Source organism: Tachypleus tridentatus, chromosome 9 (genome assembly GCF_004210375.1).
Source record: "Tachypleus tridentatus isolate NWPU-2018 chromosome 9, ASM421037v1, whole genome shotgun sequence".
Lineage (NCBI taxonomy): Eukaryota > Metazoa > Arthropoda > Merostomata > Xiphosura > Limulidae > Tachypleus > Tachypleus tridentatus.
This window is the reverse complement of record NC_134833.1, coordinates 77,287,551-77,300,300: the sequence shown is the minus strand read 5'-3', so window position 1 is coordinate 77,300,300 and position 12,750 is coordinate 77,287,551. Positions and strand designations below refer to the sequence as shown.

Genomic DNA, 12,750 nt, shown 5'->3' with positions numbered 1-12,750 from the left:
CATGGCATGGTAAAAAGCACATGAGGAGATTGCACTGTTTGCAGAAATAAGTAGTCTGCTTTCTTTTCCATCCAGCTGTGTATCTATCGCTGCAAACAGTACAATCAGGTTTGTGTTTTTTGTCCTCATATTGTCCAATACTATGTCTTTCCACCAAGTGCTAACCTTTATCAGTACTTGGTTTTCCTTTTCGTTTAGCTTTGCTGACATATCCCTCCAGCAAATTTTGAATAATCTGCTCTCTGAATAGTCTTGGAGATACCGCGTTTTCACCGTTGCTCTTGTAGTCTGTACAATATATTATATATCCGTTAACAAGAACTAGCCTTGGTCAGTCAGTTTATGCAATAAGTTATATGACCCTAACTAGACCATGTGCTTACCTAAAGTGGGGGCAGATTACAGGTCACAAATGTCTTCATTATCACTCTCGTTCCGTTACAAGTAAGCTTTCATTATCATCTGGCTCAAACTCTTTGTCACTCTCTTCATCGTTAAAAATAATGTTGATTACTTCTTTAGTGGTACAAGCTTTTCCTTTTGGCATTGTAACAACATCGCAAGTATCAACAGAATATGCAAGGAAGGCGTCTTCTAAAACAATGAACAGTATGATCTACACAGGCTAGAGAACAAAGAAATCACATGACCTCCAGTTTAAATACCTGCTGGAAATCCCAAGTAAACAGTGAATACACGTGGTTCTAGCCTCAAGTGGGTCTACAGGCCTGTGTGATTATGATAATTAGCCACGAGGGTATGTTGTATACATCTTGTCGACGAAGATCGCCTGCCACGCTGAGCCTTCAAGTCGACTACGGTCGCCAACCACGTCCAAAGGGTTAAAAGATAATGTTATGCAAATTCTCGATTTCAAAACTCTTAACAATTTTAGTTATTCTTCTTGATTGAAGTGAGTCATTATACCACAATGTCTTCTACTAGGAACAACAAGTTTGTTTGTGCTTTTAAGATAATTGTACAAAAATTCTAAAAATCATGGTTATAATGAAAAGAAAGTTAAACAACTTTCAAGAGCAATTCAGAACTAAAATAATTTATCAATATGAGGATATAAAAAGAATGGTAAATGTTATAATTTAGACTTATGCTGTAATTTTAAAAATTAAAAGTTTTTTTAAGCTCTTATTTCATGTATGTAGCCCTCTGTTGAAGCAGATACAAAGAATTATTTTTGGCTTGAGAATTTACCATTCATAAGAATACAAACAAGGAAAATAATTCCTTAATTTTTTTATATACGGATATACAAATGTGGACCTTTTTCTGAAATTCCCTAGTTTTTATTGTATGAGCCTGGACAGGTGATGCAGTTTATGACAGAGGACACACTACAGAGATAAGAACATGAAGTAACAATAATCTTTTAGAAAAATTGACATGGCTAATTCATCAAAAATGCATTAGATTTTATAAAAAAGCAAAACATTATGAATACTTTGAAATAAAACATTGTAAACATAGTTTACAATGACAATTTCTATACATATATGTAAATATCACATTATTTGAAAACCTATTAACAAATGAAATCCTCATTCATTTGACTGTCAAACAGGGAAATTTTTGAAGATAACTAAAAATTACAGAGAAGTTGTTCACATAGATGTTAGTCTATGGACCACAATAGTCTAAATACTAATTGGCTACTCTTTTAGGTAAATAACTACCAATTACATTTAAGCAAATGAAACACACTCAGCCAATATAGCATAGAAGTCACCAAAGCCTATATACCCCACTTGAAAATATCCATATAGTTAATCAAATCAACAAGTCCTCAGTATATAAATAGTACCATCTGCCTTTTAAACAAAAAATTCCAAGTTTCAAACTTCAGAGTCAATCACAATTGCAAGCATTTCTTCTGAGATTCTGAGGTCTAGAAAAGGACAATACTTGAAAGGTGGCAGCAAATTAGCAGTAAATGTTCAGGGTATAAAAAGTTTTGTCAATTAGCTGTTATAAAAAAGTAACTATAAGCCACTAACTATGATATAAAAAATGATATCCAATAAGAATGGGAATGGAAAATAGTTTGCATGAAAAAAATGACATATCATTCCTTGAACAAAACCTAGTGACAAAACTTAATAACATGTACCAGAAACAGGGAAGAATTAATATATAATAGTTGCATGTAATATAACTTATTTTAAATAAGAATCATTCAGAAGTATATATTCATATGACAGAATTAATGAAAGTGGATGAAGTATAATTTGTGGTAGTGAGCTTATTTAAAAATATATCATGAAACTAATACACACACTATGTTTGACTGTAAGATTTCCTCACTTTGTTAAGGCAGTGAATTTAAAGAATAGATTTATTTTTAATTCTAAAATAAATAAAATTCTGGACAGAAGGAATATTTCAATGGAAATTTATGGAAGACAAGAATATATATGAACAGCTATTAAATTTTGCATTAATAGTTAGAGCAATACAGTGAGGTGAACATATTTTATCCTTGATTACTGCATTTTTATTTATTTTTTAATCCAAAATATAAATATAAAACTCAAGCTACATGATAAAAAACATTACACAGAAATTGAACTTTAGTGAAAGAGGAAACATTAATCAATTGATTATACCTGAAATGTTTTAAATATGTTGGTTTGTACTTTTACGCTTGGTTTTCACTAAATTTACTTTTGTAATTATATCACTCTAGTAAAACCTTCACAAAATTAAATCTGACAGTACTACAATAACATTGACAAAAGGTGAAAATATTATATGCTTTTCAAATGGATCAACCAAAAACAAAACATTACATACTCTTTAGCAGGTTTGGCATAAAATAAAATAAAGGTACTTTCCCACAGAAACCACATTTACAAAATATTAAACCGATTAATTGTATTCTAGTCAAATCTAAAGATGTAACACATCACCTTGCACTATAGTACAATCTCCCACTCAACAAACATGTTATTCACTACACTGTAAAAAAACAAACATCCATAAGTGAAAATAATAATAAGGATGCCATGCAACTGATTCATCTGACAGGAATCAAAGTATAATGATGAATAACAGGACAATGGAGGCAACAACAATGAATCATTTGACATCATAATAAACATCTAATTCTTGGATGTTTTGGAATGTTAAGTACTCCAGAACTTAAGCAATCACAGAATCTGAGAACTAACCTGGGACAGATTCTCCATTGAACTTCATTTCAATAGTGTGAGTAGTAGCAGAGTGAGGGATGAAAGAAGCAAGGAAATGGTGATTACCCAAATCTTTCACTTCACTAGTTACATGGCCTCCATTTACAAGAATTTCTAAATTTCCAGAGCCAGCATCAGCACCACTAACTAAACAACAATAAAAATCAATCAAATATTAATAGCTATATTTTGAGTTAAAATTAAAAAATCAAAATAAAAAACAAAGTATGCTGACAAATATTTCTTTAACAAATGTAACATAATGGACTAGTTACCATATTTATTAGATCAACTTATTGCTGTATACTTTACTATTGAGTTTTAGATAAATAATTCACTAACTACAACCTCAGAATTAATTATGAAACTTGTAAAAATATAATTAACATTATTTTCAAGCTGTATGTTTTGTAAATACTTGTGTGTATAGTTATTATTAATAGTATGTATACATGTTGCAACAGAAAAAAACAGTAACATAATAATAGAAGTGCAACAGTGAATTACTTACTCTCAAATTCAACAGCTTTTCCCACAAAGCCATTTGGTACATTACCAACTTTTATTTTTGTGGCATCAAAGACATCACAATGAAAAGGACTTCCTCTAATAGCCTTTCCTGCAACTTGAATCTTGATTGTGTGTTCTCCAGCTTCTGATGGGATATATTCAACTTGATATTGATTGTGACGCATTTTTTCAATTTTAAATGGAAGTTCCTTGCTTGAAGGAGCTACAAGTTAAAAATAAAACTGAAGTCTTGATAAATATGTTAAAGATTTAACTATTCCACAGTAAAGAGCTTGTTCTTGGCACTGAGAATGCTAAACTTTTCAATCTATTTATCCACAAACATGTTCACAGAAAATGTTTAAAGAAGTTTTACATTATGCTATCACTAAGTTATATCTTAATAAAATATAAGACCAACAATTCTATGCAACTGAGTTATATCTTAATAAAACACAAGACCAACAATTTTATGCAATTCTGAATGCATAAATTAAAAATGTGATGACTAGGTGACACATCTTTACCTATAATTGTTATACTAATGTCATCTTGATGAATTCCTTGGGCACTTATTAGAAAAGCTGAAGACCTTTTAACTGGAACCATTTTAAGGCCATGACCTTTCACTGTAACTTGTTTGACATCAACTTCTTTCTTCTGCTTTTTTGAAGAGTTGCTGAGATTTGAAGTTGTTTCCATTACAAATGTATGCTGTGAATGATGACCAACATTTTCTTCTCTCTCACATCTCATGTTCCTTCTAATACCCAGGTCATTTTCAGAAGAAGATGAACTAGAACTACGTTTCTGCTCAACCAAAATCTTACTTTTAGCTTTTGGAACTACTTTTTCATCACTAAAACGAGACTCAACTATTCTTCTCTCACCACTAACATTCAAACTGGATTGTCTATCTCTAGAATTAACCTCAGTATAACTACCAACTGTTATTTCTGGTTTAGTGGTAGTGTTCTTCTGTTTATATACTGATTCAGGTTCTCTTTCTCTAGACAAATAATTTTTATCTCGATATTCATTAGATGAAACCCAATGGGATGTAACATCCTGGGAATGGTTCAGTGCAGATGATTCAGATCTATTTTCTTTACTAAATAACCCAACAGGTGAATCACGGGAAGTCCAGCTTCTAGTAGTAACTTCAACTTTTGGAGATTTTTCTTGTAATGGGGAAGAAGGTGATGGTGATTTAATTCGTCTTATGTCTTCTCTTGACTTTGTTCTCTTCTTATACAAGTCTTCATAAGAACTAGAAAGAGCCTGGGTATCTTCCCTAAATGAGGACTTTCTCCCTAACTGAAGATCTTCTCTTGAGTAAAATTTAGCAAGACCAGTATCTTCTTTTGATGAAAGAAGAGCTTTATTAACCATTCGAGCACGTTCTTCAAATGACAGCTCTGTACCCTCATGCTCTATTAAGGTGTTTTCAGTCTGCTGGGGTTTTTTTATGTAAAAGGTTTTTGAATGAACTTTGGCTTCTTGTTCTACATTGTATCTTGGTTTAGCTATCTCTCTGGTTAATGTAGTTACATATGTGCCAGAATTCTGATCATGGTGAGAAGCAGACCAATTATCAGCTTCGTGTCTTCTGGAATGTCCACTTCGGCTACTATCGGATTCACGCCCAGAAGACGAATCTTGCTTTTCAACTCCAGAACTTCCAATGTAAATGGAAAATGGTGAGCCTAAATACCAATAATAAATTATGATCAGTCATTTAAAATTCATTTAACTCTCAAAAAGTGTTCAACTTCAAGACAAACAAAAACAATTAATGCTTGTCATGCTCATTTACAAGGAATTGAAATACAAAATAAAAACTAAAAACGTCATACACAATAAGAAAATATAGCATTGATCAAAAATAAATATTTTTTGTCTGAAAACAATTTCTTTAAGGAAATAAAAATTGTCAAAGAGCTTTACCATGCAAGAATTATTTTAAGTTAATGATCAATTCAAAAATATGATTTTACACTCACTCCCAAAAACTGGAATAAAAAATACATATATAGAGAGAGTAATGGCATGCATAACCTATGAAATAAAGTACTACAACATAATTAGTTTCTATTTAAAATTATGATACTTTTCATTTCATTGTCATAGATATCTATTTAATAAATGTTTCCTCTTCCTAGTTCTAATGATCGTAGGATATACAGATACATACACAAACAAATAGTACGAGAAAGAATAAATAAACTGCTTAGCAGGCAGGAAATATTAAAGATTAAAAATTTACATTAGAAGATGCAGTGTATTATGATAATAATTACTACTGAATTAAATTTTATGTTTATACAAAGTAACAAGTGGCAAAGTTTCAACAGAGCAGTTTGTTCAGAGAACATTTTTATGTATTCTTGTACTTAAGAATCTTCATATCCTAAAATACTGTTATCATACCTTTGATATGCATATCATTAAATGTTACATATATTCTGTGTTTTCCATCCTGTGAAGGTGTGAATGTGATCCAAGAAATACCATTCCCCCTCTCATCAACCATCATAGGAAGGCTGCGTTTGTTATACTGCACATCAATATTCACTTTCCCCCAGCCAGCATCACTCGCATCACAAAGAAATGTGGAAGGTTCTCCTTTTACTAATTGCTCTAAACCTTTCACCTAGTTGGAAAAATGACCAAAAACCATATCTTTAAAATTAGACTCATGTATAATTAAGGACACAATCATTCCAACAACAAACATATAAATTTAAAATTTGATGTTAACTGACATTCTGGTCTAAAACTGACAAAATGTTTTACTCAAACTCAAATATTTGGAGAATGGGGCTTGTGACTCACATAATAGAAAAAATTAATATTGAAATACACTTTTACTCCATTATTTATAAATGACAACATGGGGCTGTCAAAACTATAATGGTTTTCTAGCTTTTGTTGATTCTTCATTATTTTGAGCATTACTATGCTGATGTATTAATGTTTCTTATGAATTTACACTAAATGCTTCTTCTTTGAAGATTTTTTTACTTTGGATTAATATTATACAAAGTTAGAATGTAAACAATATTTAGGTTTACATTAATTTGAAAGAACCAAATGCAATAAGAAGTTAGGATAATATACATATCACTTTTATCATGAAAGAAAATTAAATAGCCTGAAATAAGTATTTTCAGAATAATCATACCTTAACCTGGCTTGGATCAAAAACATAACATGTGAATGGACTTCCTTCAATGTGTTCTCCTGAGTAAGTTACTGAGATTTTCCATTCTCCTGAAAAATAAAAAATGTGAACAAATACTTCATGAAACATAGTAAGTACATGATAAACGTGTGCATCTTCTAAAAATATATGTTAAAAACTTTAACAAAAAAAACTGAAATTTAACTTAACATGAGCAATAAAAACTATAAAGTAAAGTGTACAAATAAAAATACACAGATACTATTTATTGACATAAAACAAAAACTATTTAGTAGGTTCTTATAAGGTACATACATATAAATATATCAAGTGACAAACATCAATTGAAAACACATTCTAAAATAAACATAAATGAAAATAGTCATACAAACTAATTTAATGTAAAGTTTAGAAATATAAATGAATATTAAATCAAATGCTACATAAAAATCTAGTTAGAAGTAAATCTACTTGTGCATATATCAAAAGTTTAAGACTATCCACTAATTTAACCTGAAATATATGCATACATATAAACATATATTTCATACCACAAATACTATTACTGAGTTATTATGTTTACTGCTTCTTTAAAAAATTATCTGATAACACAAAGCATTTTATAAAACAACAAAATAAATCATTTTCTGATGATATGGCATGATATAAACAAATAAAATTAAACAAATGCTAATTCTTAATTTTGTCAGTCATAAGTATATAAAAGTACATCATTTTTAAATAATGCTTGCTAATTTGATATGATATTCATGGAAAAAGACAGGTTAATACACAGAAACACATCATGAGACAACATTCCTTCTATTCAATAGTCACAGGACAAATTGCTACTGCTACTTATTTCTTAAGCATGTTCCCATATAAGGTAGAGAAATATTTTCTTTCTACATTCATTGCAAGAAAACTCTTGTTAACACTTCTCTGAAAATTCTTTAATCATTCATTTGAAGCTTCATATTTAGCAATCAGATATGAATTGCAACACTGTTCACAATAACCATTTATAATGCAGTAACTAACACTTACAGATGCATACATAAAATGACAACATGAGAAAAACAATTGTTACCAATCTGGTCTGGAGTAAAGGTAGCTGTGTACATCCCATCTTTCTGAGATACATTACAAGGAAGTCTTCTTCCTGTGGGTGATATTGCTTCAACCAGAACTGTCCCTTCAGCATCACCATTAGAGTTAATCTAGACATAAACAGACACAAAGGTAGTTACAACAAAGAATCTCATCCATTATAAATTTTATACAAGTTTACTTGTGAAATCTTGCATAGCATAGCTTTTATTTACACATGCACATACACCTTTATCTTTTCATATGTAAAAGAGAATTATAGGTTATGTACTTTTCCAAAATAGCCCTAGAAAGATGTAACTTAATTGTTATATGAACATACAGTAGTTGACTTGAGGTAACAAAACATATGTTCTCATCAACTTGGTTAGATTAGTGATGAAAAATTTTACCAATAAAGTTTTATAAATCATTAATTGTTAGTAATTAACATGGTAAATAGTAAAGAAATGAACTAAATAATTCACATACCAAATCTTTGTTTGTGTGGATTTGTACAATCAAGCTTTATGTGATATAAATACATAAAATAGAACTGTGTAAGCTCACAGTTCAAGAGAAGACTAATAAGACTAGGTAATATATTTAGTTTAGTTCATTATGTACAGACAACTTTGAAATAATAGAAAGAGCTGAGGGACAAGTGTGATTAATTCTTTTGCTGCATTATGTTCCAAGGCCTATAGCATGATGTCTGTTTGAATACATGTAATGTGCCACAGAATCTATAGTATACACTACCCTTCTTTCTCTATATCTCAGCACAGATGCAGTTACCTTGCCTATGTGTATAATGAATCACAGTGAAAGTATCAAGTTTTGTAGTGATATGTTGTGTAGAACATGTAAAATAAGTAGTGACTATCACATATATTCAAGCAAGATATCATGGTTTCAAATAAATTTTGGGATACGTTCTGGCAGGAGCTTGTTCTACATTCTTTGATTTACTTTTGCATCTTGAGTAACTAGAAGCAGTAGGTTTAAAAATGTCATACAAGTCACTTTAGAATGCTACAAATAAGAATAATGAATAGGATGTTACAAAATAAAGGATTTTTACTTGTACAATCTAACACAACTTGTTCAAATAGTTTTGAAACTATGTAGCAAAAATTGCAATATTATAACAAAATTACCAAAAAGGGAATAAACACTGATACTATGAAACTATGTAGCAAAAATTGCAATATTATAAAAAATTACCAAAAAGGGAATAAACACTGATACATCAGTGAAGAGGTTATGGATTCTAGAGTATTGTGGTTGGGTTGCTACTCTGATACCAGCTTTGAAACATTTGAATTCAGCTTATCTTTTTCTACTGAAATTTTGAGCTTGTCCTCTTCATTTCAAATGTTTTATTTAGATAATTTTTAAGTATTTCATCTATTAAGGCTACACATACTTCCACCAATAGGAGATTCCAGGAATATATTTATATTTTTTATGCATTAGATTAACATGGTATTATAGAATACTTAATGTTTTGGCAATTAATCATAATAATATTAGTATCAAGTGCATTGGCTTTAAAACCATATATAATTTTTACATGTAAAAACATATCAACCAATCTTATTTTTGAGTTTTTTATAGCTTTATAGATAATTTTTGGAATATTTATAGAAATAAAGTAATATTCACCAGAACTTCTACAACAGATCCCAAAGCACAAGGGTCAATTCCTGAGTGCAGGATACGAGAAATATCAGGATGAACATTGATGTTGATTGGGCAGCCAGTAACAATATCACCATCACAATAGACAATTAGCTGAAAATAACAGGAATTACAGATACTTCAAGAACTTTTCCCTTACTACTTCTTTAGCTACTGTTCAAAATTTTATTGTAATAAAACATTTCAATATAGATATGTAAACTTACAAATTCTACAAACTTTCAAACTTTAAATAACTTATCACTCTGTATTTCAAAACATTTGGAAATGACTAACCTTGGAAAACAATAAACACAACTTCTAAAAAAACTTATATGAACGAATGAATTACATACAAGGTATATACTAGTTTCAATTTTATCTTCTATACATGCAGTCTTGGTTCAGTTACAAAAAATATAAAGATATTTCACAAAACCAAGCATCTTAATAATTCCTATGAAATGCCCATGGGTGATACATATATCAGGTCATTCCATAGGTAATGTCCAAACATTTAATACAGAAAGTGCATCATCATTTCTGTCTTTGTAGAAAGAGTTAATGACTCAAATACATAGCAGGACGTGTATAAAAATGTTCAGACAAATAAAAGAAACTAACCCAACTCCATGATAATCCTTGATGAAGAGAAAACCCACTTGTAGAGAAAAATGCATATGTAAAAACGGCTGGTATGGGTTGAGATTTTTTTTTATGTAGAGGAGCGAACAACATTTCGACGTTCTTCAGTCATCATCACGTTCAACAAGACAATAACTGAAGAAGGTCGAAACATTGTTCGCTCCTCTACATTAAAAAAAAAATTCTCAGTCCATACCAGCCATTTCTACATATATATTTTTAACCCAACTCCACGTTTTCAGATCATTAATCAAATAAACCCTTATGAAGATGGATATGTCTAAGGAACACATTAGGCATATAATGCTTTATGAGTTTAAAAAAACGCAATAGTGCAGTAGAAACTACACGAAACATTCAAGTTGTGTATGGTACAAAGTCTCTCAATGAAAGAAAATGTCGACGGTGGTTTCAAAAGTTCAGATCAGGTGACTACAGCTTATGTTATGTGCCATGCTCAGGTCATCCTGTTGAGTTTAATGATGACGTGCTGCTGGCTGCACTTGATGAATGTTGTGCCGTAGCAGTTAAAGAACTAGCACAGAAGCTTAATTTAACCCATTCAACAGTTCACTATCATCTGCAACAGCTTGGAAAGGTGTAAAAATTGGGAAAATGGGTCCCTCATGATTTGACAGAAGCCAACCTTAGAGCAAGAGTGAACATTTGCACTTCTCTGCAATCTCGTGAATGTAATTCACCTGTTTTGATCAGGTTAGTGACTGCAGATGAAAAAAATTGATATTTTATAAAACTGTTAAGTGCTGCAGACAATGGCTCAGTGCAGGTAAACTGGCTAAAGCACATCCTAAAATGGATCTCCACCCTAGAAAAGTCTTGTTAAGCATTTGGTGGGATATTGCTGCTGCAATCCACTTTTAGTTGCTGCCACTCAATATAAGGATTACATCAAACTTCTATTGTCAACACTTAGAGCACTTGAATGTTGCACTGAAATAAAAGAGGCCTACTTTGATCAATCATAAAGATGTTGTGTTACACCAGGATAATGCACGGCTTCATATAGCAAGGATCCCATCTGCAAAGATTGAAGAGCTAGATTGGTAAAACATTCACATCCTCCTTATTCTCCAGACCTTGTCCCTTCTGATTATCATCTATTCCAAAGTTTGCAGAACTATCTTGATGGAAAAGAGTTTGGAACACATGAAGATGTCAGAACTACCCTCTCTACATTCTTTTCCTCCAAATTCCAAGAATTTTAAAGAAGTGGCATTCAGAAGCTTGTGAATCATGGAAGTAATTAGTAGGAAGTAATTAATAATAATGGAACATACATTACAGATTAAATAATATTAATAGCATTTGAAATCCTTTCTCTTTTTCTGAACCTAAAACTGGAATTACTTAAAGGATAACCTGATATATATACACACACACATTCTGGCTGAAATAAATTAATAGTTTCCATAACTTACTTCATGCAGGCCTGTTTCTACAGGAATAAAAGTTCCAGTTCCACCTGTTCTGTTTAAGCTTAGTCGACAGTCAATTTTTCCTGAAGAGCTTTTAACTTCAGCTTTGATTTTCTTTGCATCTACCATTTCATCCAATATGTTGATCTTAAAATGTGCCTGAAAGAGAAATACAAAGACAAAAAAAACACCACATGCATTTATTGATAATAAAGCCCTTCTAAAATCATTTTGTATTTTAATGATAGAATAAATAAACATAATTTCTTAGGAAAAGTATATCTTCATATTTATGTATTTAAAGCATTTTCTGGTATTTCTACAATTTTTTTTGCATAAAAAAATTTCTCAAAAAGTTTACATTCTTTTGTTTAAATGCTGTTCTTCTAACTAGTTAGATTACACTTACCTTTCATTTTTAATCTGTACCTTTAATAATCAAAAATCAAGTTCTACAATTGTCATGTGAGAAAGGAACTTAATCTTTTACATGCAAGAGATGCAGTAGCTGATAATGAGTTTGGAGGTTAGTTAGTGTTAGTATTCTTTTCAAGAAAGGTGACAAAAATTATTATTGTAATTATAGGCTTATCTGAACAATGGAAAAGTTTTTGAAAGTTTTATAAAAGATATTTTGAAAAAGATTTAAAAAAGTTTAAAATTAAGATGGAGAGCTGACATGCTTTCATGAGGGAAGGATCTTACCTTAGTAATCTTTTGATAATATTTGAAGAGGTTACTGCATGTAAATGAGAATAAAAACATGGATGTGGTGTGTTTGGATTTTCAGAAAGCATTTGACATGGTGCTAAATAAAAGGGGATAAACTAGCTCAATGAGTAGAAAAGAGGCTGGATGGAAGAAAGCATAAAGTTATTATAAATGGAGTTCAGTTCAACTGGACTGATGTTACAAGTTAGATATCTCAGGGCTCAGTGTTAGGACTTTAGCCTCTTTTTGATTTACATTAATTACATAGATGAAGGAATCGTCAATA

At 30.8% G+C, this 12,750-nt stretch overlaps 1 protein-coding gene across 6 annotated transcripts in view; it reads right to left on the bottom strand.

Moving 5' to 3' along the window:
- Window positions 1-12,750, bottom strand: part of LOC143225544 (filamin-B-like) — a 130,260-nt gene that overhangs the window by 68,807 nt on the left and 48,703 nt on the right. For 5 of the 6 annotated variants that reach the window (XM_076455187.1, XM_076455184.1, XM_076455182.1 and 2 more), the window contains 8 exons: window positions 11,757-11,912; window positions 9,658-9,786; window positions 7,991-8,120; window positions 6,901-6,989; window positions 6,147-6,369; window positions 4,244-5,422; window positions 3,718-3,939; window positions 3,186-3,353 (listed from right to left, as the gene is read on the bottom strand). In XM_076455187.1, coding sequence (XP_076311302.1) covers window positions 3,186-3,353; window positions 3,718-3,939; window positions 4,244-5,422; window positions 6,147-6,369; window positions 6,901-6,989; window positions 7,991-8,120; window positions 9,658-9,786; window positions 11,757-11,912 — 2,296 coding nt within the window. The remainder of the gene's footprint in view (window positions 1-3,185; window positions 3,354-3,717; window positions 3,940-4,243; window positions 5,423-6,146; window positions 6,370-6,900; window positions 6,990-7,990; window positions 8,121-9,657; window positions 9,787-11,756; window positions 11,913-12,750) is intronic. The other variant, XM_076455183.1, reaches the window with a different exon arrangement.